At 34.2% G+C, this 16,109-nt stretch overlaps 1 protein-coding gene and 1 long non-coding RNA gene across 2 annotated transcripts; both read left to right on the top strand.

The window, feature by feature from the left end:
- The first annotated feature begins 3,141 nt into the window (after window positions 1-3,141).
- LOC145796854 (uncharacterized) lies at window positions 3,142-5,204 on the top strand. The gene is made up of 3 exons (XR_014337461.1): window positions 3,142-3,296; window positions 3,388-3,679; window positions 4,993-5,204. It is a non-coding gene; the product is annotated as an uncharacterized LOC145796854 (long non-coding RNA).
- Window positions 5,205-5,873: 669 nt separating this feature from the next.
- On the top strand, window positions 5,874-11,027 carry LOC114304845 (kinesin-like protein KIN-7E). The gene is given in 11 exon segments (XM_082885007.1): window positions 5,874-5,936; window positions 7,974-8,083; window positions 8,501-8,585; window positions 8,867-8,953; window positions 9,596-9,626; window positions 9,719-9,819; window positions 9,921-10,034; window positions 10,121-10,202; window positions 10,284-10,351; window positions 10,445-10,510; window positions 10,643-11,027. Coding segments are annotated over 11 exon segments (933 nt in total). The 3' UTR covers window positions 10,769-11,027.
- Window positions 11,028-16,109: the final 5,082 nt, after the last annotated feature.

The following is a 16,109-nucleotide window of genomic DNA, read 5'->3' as shown; positions in this document are numbered from 1 at the left end:
TGCTCACATAAATGCAACACATCAGTCCTAATTCTCATGGTATCTATATGCAACGTCCTCACTACACGTAGTAAACCCACTGTGGTACAAACCACTTCCCACGAGCTCAAGGTATTCAAACCCGGAAGCTCTGATACCAAGTTGTCACGCCCCCCTTTTTATTACTAGAAGTCATTACCAAATTTATTATCCTGATTCAATTTTAAGGATAACATGCGGAAATAAACTCATACATTCAATTTCGTAGAAGTTATTAACAATACTCTCATTCGTATGCAGTAAACATTACATGAACATACTTAATAAATTGCCCTTGGGCTTACAACACTGAAGGTACAAGAAGAAGGGTGTAACCCTTTTACAACAATGGCATTCCGCCCATATAGAAAGGCCCCGTGGCCAACTGATAAGTAGAACTAACTCTTGCAGCTCAACCTGCTTAATACCTGAAAAAGATTCAACAACGTGGGATGAACATATAGTCCAGTAGGGAACTCAACATGATCTTCAACAATAACAACTTACAGATAGCTATGATCATGAACACTCATTCTCGTACTAGAATAGTAATGTGACAGTTTATACAAAATATATATATATAAACTTTCTTGAAATCAACCATTTCATTCAACGCTATAAGCGATTCAACTTTCCTTATTCCTTTCATTAATCCCCATTCCCATTCTTTCATAACATTAACAATACCTTAGGAATTAAATTCACTAAGCCCACTACTCTCTTCCATTCTCCAAGCATACACAGATACCCCTTCTCAAAATTCATAATTTCTTTAAAGAAAATCCGTTTTCCTTTACATTTTCCAAAAGACAAAGATGACATTTTGGCTTCTTCCCGATACAATCAAATCTATACATGCGCTGTTATAACGAAGATAACAACTCACCGACATACATAAGATAAACCAATGAGGCAATTCAGCCTGCCAAAGCCATAATCAACACAATCCACAATATTTCCAAACACAACGAAATATCCACAACAAACTTCGCTCTACTAGCTACGCGCATAGTAAGCCAAAGATATACATCTTCACAACAACATACCAGTTTACCAGGCGCCAGCTGGAAGGGTGTGGTACCTTATATTCTCAGCGCATACAGTTCTCCAGGCGCTAGCTGGAAGGTAACGGTACCTTTGATTATAAGCGCGGCATATAACGCCAACAACAACCATGCAACAAGGCATATCCAACATGTATAACATATATACATAAACTATCCAAATACAAACCATGTGTTAAAATATATGAACACATAAATGTGTGGAGTACATCCCCTATCTTCTCACACACACTGGAGTACAACCCCTCTCTCCTCCCTAACAAGTATGCGAATATAACGCATCTCAATATTTCATCACATAAGATGTTCAATCAACAATGGTATAGTGCATACACGACAATACAACACGACCACGTCATCCTCCACCGATGACCAAGGACAAAACCTCTAGATGCATGTATATTGTACATCTATTAACAGACCCAAATATCATGAGATCATCAACTCATCACCAATACTAACATGGTAGTATAAGATACAACAATCCAACATTCATACTCTTTTCAAAGTACCTTTCCCATTTCACGAAACCAACTCTCTTTATTTTTCAAAACCGGTTTTATTTCTTTTGTTTTTCACAAAAACAAATCCAAGGACAATAAAGCCAAAGCTCATTTTAATCTACTACATTCCTCTCCAAGCCATTCCAATTTAATTATACAAATTAAATCATAATCATTAAAATAGGATTTCCCTCCCCTTTTCCCAATATTTATGAAAAGGTTCAATCAACAATCAACAACAACAACAACAACAACAACAATGGCTTCATTCAAAACCCAAAATACCCAAGTATTTACCCAATGATCAAAACCCCTCTATTGAGTTATAAAACCAAATAAATATTAGGGTTTCCTCTCCTTACAACAACAACATGCTAATTAACACCCAATTAGCCCCAAAACACATCTAATGATAATAGATTTAAATCCAACTACTAACCCAAGTTCAACCTCATGAATTTATACAAAAATCCAACATGATACAATTTTCATGCAATACAAAAATTACCACATGTCTATCTATAGACGAAGTATTGAAAAAGAACAAGGAGAATCCCTACCTCAAACGAAAAACACCAATGGAGAAGATGACCCAAAATCCAAGTGCTCCAAATCCACTATTTTTCAGATTAGAACGAAGCCCAAGCCGCCCTCTATCTTTCTTACAAAGAACTTAAGATGGATTCATACTAAAAAGAGATGAAATCTAGAGAGGTAATATGTTTAGAGAGAGAGACTCTCGGCTGCTAGGGTTTCAAGAATGAAAGGGGAAGAAAAATGATCCTTTTCCCCCGCTGCTGCCTACTGAAATACGATAGACTCGCTCGAGCGAAGACATGGTCGCTCGAGCGACCAGACACAGAAAACTCTCGCTCGAGCCAAGAAGTTCTGGCTCGAGCCAAAAACTCAGAAGTGCGCTCGAGCGGAAGAAAGCTCGCTCGAGCCAAGAAATGCAGCTCTCAGGTCCAGAACCAGACGCAACGCTCGCTCGATCGAAGCCGTCCTGGCTCGACCCACCAGAGACAAAACTCCGCGCTCGCTCGAGCGACAAACATCTCGCTCGAGCGAAGGACTAAAAACCTGGGCAGCAACCACCTGCTCCCAATCACACCCAACCTGGAACGAACAAGTCCAAAACATTCTATAACACAAACTTAAAGAATTCAAGGACAGAAACAAGTTCTAAACAACAACCGAAATCCACGGAACTAAGTCCGGATACTACAACCCAAAGGAGAAAGAACCGGGATCGCTATATTTGGCAACTAAAAAAATTTGGCGGCGATGGATACATTTTCTGCGACTAATCTGATATTTTGGTTGCCAAAAATTTGAAAGGGAAATTTGAAACGTTGGGGGGAGGGGGGGGAATTGAAATTTTTTATCTTTAGAATTTGTTAGCTCACACATTTTCATTTTCTCCTCTCTCATCTCTCTTTGAAACCCTTTTATTCGTAGTTGCTTCTTCCTCACCGGCTTATTGTTCTTCTGATCTGTGAGTTTGTCTCTCTTCCACTCCGTTTTAGTCTTTTTTTAGTTAAGCCCTAATTTCGTTCAGATACCCAAGTGAAAGGCGAACCAAGTACTACCAAAAGAAGGAACATAGCAGAGAATGATGTTGAAGCAAGTTCGAACGATTCTGAGCCTGAACTTGTCGCCAAACGCAGAGTTCTTCGATCTCGATACCTCGCTGTTCGGACCCTAATTTCTAGTAATTAACTTTCCTCTTAACAAATTCTTAATTTTATTTGGTTATTATTATTATTATTTTTTGTTTCGTTTCTGATTGTTGTTTGTTGTAGATGAGAGAGATGATTTATCAAGGGTTGATTCGGACAAGTTCAATTCGATTATCAATGAACGATTCTGGTAATTAACTTTCCTCTTGACAATATTGCTTTCTTTAATTTGGTTTTCAGTACAGAAACCTAGAGAACAAGCTGCAGATGCTGAAGCTCTGTTGAACATCACAAACACGTTGGTTACATCTATTAAAGCACACAGTCAAGAAGGAATTACCCCTTTTAGACTTTGTAAACTGTCTGCTCAGAGATTTCGGGCGACAAGGTCGGGCAAGTACCAGCGCAGAGGATGGTAGGAACTCTATAGCTTGGAAGGAATTATGTGTTTTTATTTTTTGTGCTACCTGTTCTACATTTCGAAAGCATAGCACAAATTGACTTAAAATGGAGTGAACAAAAATCAAAATCCACAAATTGTCAAGAGATACAAATTGTCAAGAGATATGCATGTCAAAATATTACGTTAGTTTCTTATCCTTATTGTGTAATGTAGTTGGTTCGTTGTTTGTTGATCATGTTTTCTCCTTGACATGTTTCAAAGTCTTTAATATTGCGGTCATCACATGTAACTACAAAAGCAATCAATAATTTTAGTGAATGCAGTACAGAGCTGTCAAACCCTCACAAATTGTCAAGAGATATGCATGTCAAAATGTCTATCTGTATTCAGGAATTGGTCTTTGGACTTCTAGTTCTTACCAAACATTGATCTTTCATTATTTTGTTTAAGAGTTGGTCTCCATTTCATGCTCAGTTCTCAGAGTGCAATAATAGAGTTGGGTTTATTTTGTTTATCATGTTCAATGAAGACCTATAGATGCAACAATAAAGAAGAGTAATATGGTTACGGTAAATGAAAATGTTAAAGGGAGGGAAAAAGTGAAAAAGATGAATTAGGTGGAAGAAGAGAGGATTGAGGAGATTAGTGTTAGGTTGGTGGGCAGAACTGGTGGTGGGGATGGATCTGCCTCTGCCCAGTGGGTTGATGGATGTTATTAGGTGGAAAACATGACTATCAACAATCAAGGAGAATCAAGAAATTTTTATTATTTCTAATGCAATTTTTTCCCTCTTTCTTGCTTCCCTTTCTTTTTCCTAATAAGTAAACATATGCCAAAAAGGCACATTAAAAGGAGGTGCAATCCATGTATAGAGGGTGTACATCAAAAGAGAAGCTAGATATTTTTGTATGAAACAACAATAACATAAATTGTCTACAAATCCCATAAATGGTTCAAGGAAGAATTAATCTTGTTAAGAACAAGCTTCTCCATGCTACCAATGGACTTTCAATTCCCTTTTCCCCAAATGCACAGATGAGGAGGACCTGCATTGGTTCTAGTATACTGAGGATGTTGACCTTCAAACATATTTGTTTATCTTAAGCTTGAAAAAAAAGATAGAGGTGTTTTCTTTTTGGGTATCATGTAACATATTTCAGAAAAAGGAAAAGAAAAACCTGTTTGAAAAGAATGCTTTTGAAGCCATATGGTCCTGTTGTCAGTTTTGGCTACCAAACTATTGCTTTGACAGGGCTCATAATAGGTAAGGTTAAGCTTATTCAAGTTGCTGTTAGCTTAATTGTTGCTGCTAACTCTTGTGCAGGAATGCAGTTTTCATCATAGTCTGAACCATGAGTGGAAAATGGCTGGTGCAAAAGATAGGCAATGTGTTATGGATTGGAATAAGAAAAAAACAGTTACTCCCATATGGAGACTAGTCGGTACAATTCTCACCCCTATTTCCTATTTGGAGACTAGTCTGTACAGTCCTCATTAGAGTGACTTTGCATCTGCCATGAGAATCATTTTCATTTTAATGGTCTTTCTATAGTTGTGTTCAAACTCAGATATGAAAATTGAGGGAAATTTCTCCTTTAATTTATGCTTTAATTCGGACTTAAAAGCATTATAATCAAACGATTTGTTGGATTTGGGACTAGAGGACATGACTGAAGGGGCAGGATACACAACGGACTTTTTCTTGTGATTTTTATATAAAACGAAAGTAATTGATTAAGTGTTGAAGAGACCCATTGGAAAATTGGTGGTCACTGTTCTCTACCGTTTCCTAATGTATTGAATAGTTAGTTGGTTGACATACATTAATGGAAATTAATTGCTGAATAACAAATGCTGAATGTGTATACACTTGTTTATGGTCTTCGTCTTCAAACCTCAAAGGAATAAAGAATTTTTTTGATAGTTTATGCAGTTCTTTTCAATTGGAAGTAAACTAGTACATTGTTAGCAAGTTGGCTCCTGTGCAATTTAACTATGGCTGTTTCATTGGGTTCAATTGATGCAAAAACACTTGTAAGACTACTTACAATAAAACTATGGACATAGACAAAATTTCTAGAGAATTGTTGCATTACGCTTTGATCAAATTATTTTAAGGGGACAATATTAACTAGCATGGCAAAATCTTTCATGGAACTAATTTGGCCTTTGTGCACAAAAGCATATAAATTAGAGAGTTCAACTATGAATAGGGATGTTCAAACTAAGGACATTATTGATGCTTCCCCTGCATTTTCTAGGGATGAAGTAGGAAATTTGTACAGCTTGCTTCCAAATCTCTAATGATGATGTTGGGGTTTGCCACTTTCTCTTGCTGTAGACAAGTGTTCATTCTCGGCATTGAACTAACAACAAATAGGAGAGCTTATGATGAGCTCCTGTGATGAAGAAAGTTTAATAGCCCAAGATTCCATCTTATTAAGAGTGGAAGAAATTGAAGTTTGAGTCTTGTCCTTACTAGGACCCTACCCATAGCAACCTTTTCCTTTTTTACTTCCTCACATTGGTGAGCAAAAATTTAAAACTTCAAAAAGTTTGGTGCTGCAAAGAATGGTTTTAGTAAAGCTTGGACTGTAAAATTAAGTAACCATGCTCTTCCCATCTTTTAAGAAATCAAGAACCAACACTTACAGAAAAAGAGTAGTAGCAAACAAAAAGGAACCCTTTCCATGAGGGTTGATGCTTAGTGAAATGGTAAAAGTTTGCATTTCCAAGCATTGGGATACATGCTCAAGTTTGAGAACAGCCATTTTGATTTATTTATTTTTTTCAATGATGTAAAGATTAGATCTTATAGCTAGTCTTACTTTTCATGGAACATTTCATTAATTGGTCCCAACATTGAACAGTGTCCTTTTCTGTATGGGACATGCACATTTTTTTTTTTTTTGTTCCCATTATGCAAGGGAAGTGCTGGTTAGAAAGGAGCATGATGAATTTGAAATTCGGTCCACATTTTTTTTTTTTTTAATGTATTTTGTTGATGCTTTTTGATTCCCGAGTTGCTTTCACTACAATGACACAACAAAAGATAGCTAGCTACAAACTTAACATGCTCTAAAGACGAAGGTCACCAATCCCACAGTAAGCACACTCATAATTAAAATACTTAGGGCATGGTTTTATCCACACAATTGCTACACCCACCAAACAAATTTACTCAAGTATAATAGAATCATAGAACTTGCCCTGAGGTATTTTTTGTTGTCCAAAACTTTCAATTATTTGAACTTTGGTTATTGACCTTCAAAATAATATAATACTTAGTTCCATAACCATTAGTACTTTGGTTATTGACCTTATATGTTTCTTCTCTGTATATATATATATATATTTTTGGATGTAATATACGGTGTTTGGATGTATTTTTTAATCTCTTCTAAACTATTCTATGTTTTCTCTTATGTTGGTGTGAATAGGTGATGCTTTTGGTGTTGGAAGGACTATATTTGCTTTTAGGTAAGAAACATCCTCTTTTTTCTGTTTTGCTTTTTATATTTATTTATGCTTTCCTATACTTGATAAGCATGACACTGTTATGAAAAGAGTAGAGTTACAATTCCTGGGATATGGTGCCCTTTATGTGTTTGCTATTTTGTGTGATTGAAAAGATCAAGGCTGGTTTCTCATGATTTTTCTGAATGAATGTTAACTTTTTTATTTGGTACTGTTATTTTGTTTGAAGATTCAAAATTTGGTTTGCTTGGCAAGGCAAAATTTTTCAAAGAGAAATGCCCAAAACAAAGCCAAAATATTGTTTTATGTACTAGTACAGATTGTCATAAAGGCAGATGTGCTAGTTATGTGACAATGTCCCATCTCTTGTCTATGGAAATTGTTAGCAATTAAGATATTTGGTTTTTGGTGAAATAGAATTGTAATATACCCAGGAACCAGTCTTTTGGGTTCCACAAAATAGAATTGTTAGCTCTCATTTAATCATTCTTTTGGGTTCCATATTAATATTAATACATAAATAAGGTAATGGTTTTTTTATTTTTATAATTAACCCTTTGTGGCATGGTAGAGCTATCAATTTTGATTGTTTTGTGCCATTATAATGACTCCTTTGCGATAAAGATGTAGCAGTTTATCATTGTTTTCAAAGGCTTTTCACATCTATTGCAATTGACTAGAATGTTTAGTGTGTACATTTTTGTTAAATAATTTGCAGTCTCCTTCACCACTCTTTCATATTGTTGCTTGGTACTGTTTGTAATAACATAGTTTCTACTATTATTCATTCTAATTTCAATGATTTGCATCAATTTTATGTTTTATCAGATGGAAACAATAGATGCATCAATTCCTGAAACCATATTAGTAGAGGGCACAAGCCAAGTGTCAGGAATTTCCTACTACAAAGATATGGAAGGCACAAGCCGAGTGTTGATGTAATTAAATCAGCTTTCGATGGTGCACTGACAAGAAGGTATTTGGGTAAAATTTTGTATGGTTTAGAACATAGTGATAGTGTTTTTTGGATGATTTAGAACATTTTGGATGGTTTTGAACTCGATAGTCTTTTATATTTATAAATATAATTTTTATATGATTTGGAATGTATAGATAATTTTTGGATATTCAGAAGTTATGGATAGTTTTTTAATTTTTGAACTCGATAGTTTTTTTTAATTTTTATAGTTTTTTTGGATATTCAAAAAACAGTTACTCTAATGTGGTTTTCACCCCTATTTCCTTTAAAGCTGCTCTTATGAGAATTCCTTTACTACACTCAACTTGAAAACATGGAAAGGGAGTCACAAGCCTCCTTCCTTTAATCCATTAAATGCTTGTTTCCTTGGCTTCAGATTTCTAGAGAAGATTGGCAGAAACTTACCCGGTGTTCACTATATTCGAGATGTTGCAAATGCTGATTCATTGATATTATCACTGGTAATTTTCATTTGTTACACTTATCATTTATCTATTTATCATATTTTGGTTGTCAACTTAATTCTACTTTCTTCAGGTTAATAATATGGTGATGAAGCTAATGTTTCTGTTGTAAAACTCTACATACACAAGCTTGTTAAGTTGTATTTAACAATAACCGAATGGAAAATGCTATGAGTTTCTTTTGAAAATAGCTAGATTTTTATTTTCTTATTTTTTATTTTTTAAATTAGGATCTATAGAGGGGATTTTGTCACACACTGGTTTTCATTTTATAAGAGAAAGCACAGAAGGTGGTTGTTGTTGTTGGTGGTTACATTGGCATGGAGATTGCTGCCGCAGCTGTTGGTTGGAAACTTGATACAACGGTATGTCTGTGTTTCATTCTGGTTCTGCTATGTTAAGGTTTGAGATGGTAATTTTTCATTGATCCAATACCTGTTACACTGACTGAGGTATTTGGAATTTTTGGCAATTCATACCCCTTTAAATCTATAACTAGTAAGATTTTATTGTTTCGAGTGGATGCAATGAACATTTAAAATTTGTGATTTTCAATGTCTACCTGTTTTTTTTTTTTCTTTTTTGGTTGTATTAGATGGCCCTTCTATTTTGTATTTTAGGTGATCAGCATTAACATTCTTGTTTAATAATAGCTTTTTTCACATGTTTTCGAACTTTTTGATGGTGCACACACCACAACTCTGACTTTGTAATTTTATAAAGACTCTTATTTTCATTAAACCATTTACACCCTATCTCATTTATTCTTTCTGAACAGAGCCTTGTCCCAACTGTTTAGAATTGGCTATTTGACTGTACATTTCTAGGGCCACATGTCTAGCTATTTAAGTAGTTTCAGTTGAGTTTGGTTTTGTTTTAGAGTTTTTAACTGATTTGAGTATATACAGATGGCAGGAATTTCTGTTGTGGGTCAAAATTATTATGGTGTGTTCCCGATGTTTCCTTATTTTGCTGTGGGTAAAAAATAAGTAGTGAAATTTAAGTAATTTCTGTTGTGGGTCGACAATATAAGTAATTGTGAGCATTCTTCTCACCCATTGTTTCCTTATTTTGCTGAAATTTTGTTACTTCAAGTAGTGAAAATTTTCACCATTAAAATGTTTTTGCAGCAACTATTTTTGCGTATGGGCAGACAAGCAGTGGAAAGACATACACAATGTCTGGCATTACTGAACATGCTGTAGCTGATTTATTTGACTACATACATATGGTACATTAAAAATGCCATTCTTTTCCCAATATTGTTTTCTGAAATCAATTACACTTGTACGAATTCCTACTCAATGTTGCTGTATTTTTTTCAACATCTAGCATAATGATAGAGAATTTGTATTGAAATTCTCTGCAATTGAGATTTACAATGAAGCTGTCAAAGACTTCCTAAGCGTAGCTAGTGGCCCACTTAGGCTACTTGATGATCCATAGGTGAATATTGTACTTGATGTGAATACAAATGACATTAAATTGAATTTTCACAAACATCTTTAGCTGGTCTCTTCTCTCTTCTGCAGAGAGGAACCATTGTCGAGAAACTTACAGAGGAGATTTTGAGGGACTGGGACCATCTAAAGGAGCTCCTCTCTTTTTGTGAAGGTAAGTATCGTCAATTGGTCATAGTAGTCCTGTTTTCTTGGATGATATTGTAAGTCTATTCAGTGCATTGCGTTCGTGCAGCTCAAAGACAAATAGGGGAGACCTCTCTGAATGAAACGAGTTCCGAATCTTATCAAATTCTCCGACTGGTATGCTGTCATTTCCGGAAGTAGTTATTGCCTAATACAAATGTGAAGTGTTTAACCTCTTCATTGACTTCACATAATAATTGATTCTTGCAGACAGTTGAAAGTTGTGGTCATGAATTCTTAGGTAGTGAAAGCTCGAGCACTCTTTCAACCTCTGTGGTATGGAGAGTTATTTTTACTGAGATTAGTGGCCAGTAAAGATTATTTGTGCAAGGAGCTTTTTTCGAATAATTCTTGTTTTTATAGGACGTTTAGTGAGAAATGTAAAATGTAAGTTGGTTCTTTGTCCAGAATTTCGTTGATCTTGCAGGAAGTAAGCGTGCTACTCAGACATTATCAGCTGGTACAAGACTGAAAGAGGGTTGCCACATTAACCGCAATTTTCTAATAACTGAAGTGGCTTTCCCAATACATTAAGTAGGAGAATCAGAGAATGGAAGAAGCAAGCGAATGTGCAAAGCCATCTAAGGGTAACTTTCATGCCACTGCTGCATGAATGTATATATTGGGAATGTAAAGTTTAGTATGTAGCTTAGATGGATGTGACTTGTGAATGAAAGCTTAGAATAGTTGTATTGTGTCGAATGTTAATGAATTATGTATTGTGTCGAATGTTAATGAATTATGTATTGTGTCGAATGTTAATGATTCAGTTAATTTGAATGATGCTTTAAAATTATAGGTTTATTATGGATTGAATGAATTATTAGGAACTACAAGTGTATTGTTTTCCTGCTTTGGCAACCAATTTATTAGTCGCGACATATAAATAATTTTTTTTCGTAAAAAATGACAATTGCCGACCAAGAGTTTTGGTCGCAAAAAATACATCTATTGCCGACCAAAACAGCTCTTGGTCGTGGAAACTCACTTTTGCCGACCAAAAGTTTTGGTCGCGAAAAGTAACAAATGGCGACCAATTTTTTTGGTCGCGAAATATGATAATTGGCGACCAAAAAATTTGGTCGCGAAATGTAATAATTGGCGACCAAACTTTTTGGTCGCGAAATGTGACAATTGGCGACTAAGAAATTTGGTCGGGAAAATATCACTTTTCGCGACAAAAGTGTTTTGGCGACAAAATAAATTAGTCGCGGGAATTAAATATTTAGCGACCAAAAATTTAGTCGGCAAATCCAACTTTTGCCGACCAACTACAATTTTGGTCGCGAATTACTTTTGCCGACCCTCAATTGGCGACCAAAGTAGCGACTAAAAAAATTGGTCGCAGATAACTTTTGCCGACCAAAAATAGACTTTTAGCGACCAATTTTTTTGTTGCCAAAAGTGTTAATTCTTGTAGTGTATTTTTCATAAAGCTATGTTATAATGTTTTGATAAAAGCTTGCTTTATTTTAGAAAAGTATTTGATCAAATATGAATGATTATCCTTTAGCTTTTGTATCAAGTATTATGTTTGTTTTGATGACATTCTTGAAAGGTCCTTAGTGTTAGGAGACTTTAATGCAACTAGCACCCGTGTTTGAGATATCTCCTTTGCCACCAAAGGTTTCGGTGGGTGGGCTTGACTAACCGATTCCGGGTCGATTATTCATTCCGTTGTTTTGTCAATGAATGTCATCCCTTGGTATTATGTAGATGTTAGTAAACATCCTAAGAATCTTTGAAAGACTTGATTGATAGACTTGGTTCATCCCTTATTTTGTTACAAGTTATGATATGTATGGTTTTGCCAAAATCTCAAATATGATTCATTCAAATCTTTATTACTTATATCATTCACTGAGTTTTTAGCTCACCCCTCTCCCTTATATATATGTAGGTGATGATCAAGAAAGCGATGTCGCCTAAGCTTTATGTGGAAGATGTTTTGATTTTTGTTTTCGTAGCATCTTGAAGATTATGCTTCTTAGCTTTGTAGATCATTTGTTTTGTATGTTTGGGCTTGAGAAACCTTTTGATCAAGATGTAATATGAACTCTACTTCATTTTGTATTCTAGTTGTAAGCCATGTTTATATGTATGTCATTTCATTTTATCTATACACAACTTTTATGGACTAATTATATTTAAATTTATGCTTCCGCACATGTACGCCCCATATGTATACTCTGCTTGTGTGAATCTTTGTAAGTTGGCTTTTGGTAATCTCGGATTACTGGCCATCACGACATCATTCTACTAGGGGCAGAAGGGGATCGTGGCATTAACATTACTTAAAAAGAGGTCAACGTAATTATGTTGAATTTACAAAATTTATTATATTTTTACCAAATCTTAGAAAATGTAAATGTAATTTACCCTTGTATTTAAATAGTGGAATTCATTATCTTATGTAGTCTTATTATTAGTTAGTGGTAACAGATGACTTCGACATAACACTATCCCTAGCATCATAAAAGAAAAGAGTAAAGCTACTTGGACAAAAATGTAATTAAAAAAATGTATAGAGAAAAAAAAATTCAATTTATCTCAAGTTTAAAATTTGAACTTAACTATCAAAAGGCTTATTACAGATTTTATTTCGATAATTTGAACCATTTATTTTGTAGAACTTTTTGTGTATATCATTCATAAAAATATTATGTTTGTCTAATAATCGTAACATTTTATTTTATCACATTTATCTATAACAAAATGAACAAGTATAATTTTGAAAATAGATCATTCATTTTTTTGCAAACAAACGCGATACAATGAAAATATTATGATTATTGAATCAACCATTTTTTTTTTCAAAGTTACTATATATATAGAACCCAATAAAAATAACATTTTGTGGGCTCCACAGGCCCTAGAATGACGATCAAATTTAAATTTTGAACTTAAGAGAATTTATATTAAAAATAAATATATATATATATATATATATATGTGCACAAATTTATTTTGAATAATCCTAATCGTATTTAGAATGAATTAAAATTACACTTTTAATTTTCTATGCAAATTTTTGTATTTTTATTTTGTTTTTGTACAAATGCATTTACAGTAAAAAATATACCAATCATAACCATACAGCGAAGAATAGCCATTCAACAACTAGCGAGATATAAATGTATGAGAAAATATTATTTTGACCTTTAAATTATCATTAAAAAATTAATTCAATTTCTTCTATTTTAATAATATCAATTCTATATTTAAATTATTTATTTTTGCATCAATTTTACTCTTGCCATAAATTATCGTCTATGATTAAACGAAAGTTGCTGATACAGCACCAAACTTCATTTGAAGTTTCATTTTATCCCTCAAACTATCCCAAAATATCAATTAGACCCCGAAATGAAATGAAGTTTGGAGGTCTAATTGTTATTTTAGAGATAATTTGGGGATAAAGTAAAATTTCAAATGAAATTCGGAGCTATGAAATTTAAATAGTATGTAATCTTATTATTAGTTAGTGGAAACAGATGACTAGACATAACGTTGTACAAAACTATATTTATTAAATATACTATCCATCTTACGCTGAAATATGGAAGGTGCATTTTTAAGTCCAAAAGGCAAGACTAGTCATTCATAATGTCCTTGGGTGTCACGCCCCACTTTTTATCACTCCGAATTCGTTACCCAAGCCATCATCATTAATTCCATTTCAGAGATAACACACAGAAGCTCATTATATTTATAAGAAATACATCAATAAGAGTCCTCTCATTCAGATAAAAAAAATGAATGTAGTAAGTGACCACGATTAAATAATTTGCCCATAGGCTTACATCACTTAAATCAAGACGAAGGATTTAATCATTTTTCATCAATGGCATTCCGCCTACACATAAAAAGGGCCGTGGCCAACAATTAAGAAAGACCCATGACCTTGTAGCACATCTCGATATTCACCTGAAGGAGATTAGCAACATGGGATGAGCATATAGTCTAGTAGGGATCTCAACATGATTCTCAACAATAACAACTTACAGATAGCTATGATCATGAATGCTAGTCTCATACCACGTAAATAATGTGACATTTTATAACCAAAGTATACTTACACAAATACTTTTCTCAAAACGTTTCGTTTATTCAACAACATTAAGGTTTGTTTTTACTACCCATTTTCCATCTAAACAATTGTTACATGGTAGCCGTATTTTCCGCTTGTAACAAATACCACATAACCTCCACTGTATTTTCGAAAACATGTTCATCAAATCCCGTTTCTTCACATTATTAATAATCTGGTACAACACCAAAGTCCATTTCCACACGTTCATCGTATTCTCAATCTTAAGTTCAAATTTAACAAGTCATCTTCAACAAATAGTTCATGGTAAGAATTTCCCCTCAACCACTCTCTAGCATGTTCAAATATATATATGATCACATCTACTCAAAATTTAGGGCAGTCCAATGTTACAAAATCTTAATCATCACAACACACGACACATACAGTCAAACTAGGACAACAATGATAAATAAACTCTGCTATACCTGTCTGAAGCATGGTAAGCCAATGATTCATCTCTCCACAATAACATGCCAATTTACTAGACACCAGCTAGAAGGGAATGGTACCTCTACCAATTCTCCAAGCGCTAGCTGGAAGGGAATGGCACCTCTAATTCTCAGCTTAACACACACAATCGACCATCATAACATAAATAGGTACAACCAATGAGTGGAATGCAAACACACGCAACGAATCAACATAACAATGCCATCCTCCACCGATGACCAAGGACAAAACCTCTAAGCAAAGTATTCGGCTTATACATTAACAGTAATCCAACTCTCATGAAAATTTAGATCCAATTATGAAAATGAAGAAAATAAAATATTTGTGATCCAATCTCAAGTAAATTTCTGGGACTCATATAGTGTTAGTGTCTCATTCCTTCCATTTCAAAATCAATTACCTTATTTGCCCGTGTTAGTATTCTCCACCTTATGCCTCAATCCAATTTACTTCACTTCACAATAATACGACCAATTCAATTTCCTTCATTTCAAATAAAGGATCTCTATCATAGGTGGCAAGTTATAATTTACGTCATTTCTATTTAATGGTGGTGTAAATCAATAATATTCTAATCTCATGATTAAATTCCCTTCCTGACCATTAACAACGTATCAATACGTTATATTTAAACATAGTCATTCCCACACAAATAAATGCTCAAATCATGAGACCCAATTTAATCTTAAATCAATTATCAAATCATTAATCACATTTCTTAAACTCATGACATAACTATTCTACAATTTTAACCCCTTTTCGTCTATTAGGCATTACTACAAAAATTAGGGTCACTTTTTATCACTCGGAATTCGTTACCCAAGCCATCATCATTAATTCCATTTCAGAGATAACACATAGAAGCTCATTATATTTATAAGAAATACATCAATAAGAGTCCTCCCATTCAGATAAAAAAAATGAATGTAGTAAGTGAGCACAATTAAATAATTTGCCCATAGGCTTACATCACTTAAATCAAGACGAAGGATTTAATCATTTTTCATCAATGGCATTCCGCCTACACATAAAAAGGCCCGTGGCCAACAATTAAGAAAGACCCATGACCTTGTAGCACATCTCGATATTCACCTGAAAGAGATTAGCAACATGGGATGAGCATATAGTCCAGTAGGGATCTCAACATGATCCTCAACAATAACAACTTACAGATAGCTATGATCATGAATGCTAGTCTCATACCACGTAAATAATGTGACGTTTTAAAACCAAAGTATACTTACATAAATACTTTTCTCAAAACGTTTCGTTTATTCAACAACATTAAGGTTTGTTTTTACTACCCATTTTCCATCTAAACAATTGTTACAC

Source organism: Camellia sinensis, chromosome 8 (assembly GCF_055761805.1).
Source record: "Camellia sinensis isolate YWXY chromosome 8, ASM5576180v1, whole genome shotgun sequence".
NCBI classification, from domain to species: Eukaryota; Viridiplantae; Streptophyta; class Magnoliopsida; order Ericales; family Theaceae; genus Camellia; species Camellia sinensis.
This window is presented reverse-complemented; position numbering and strand designations above follow the sequence as displayed.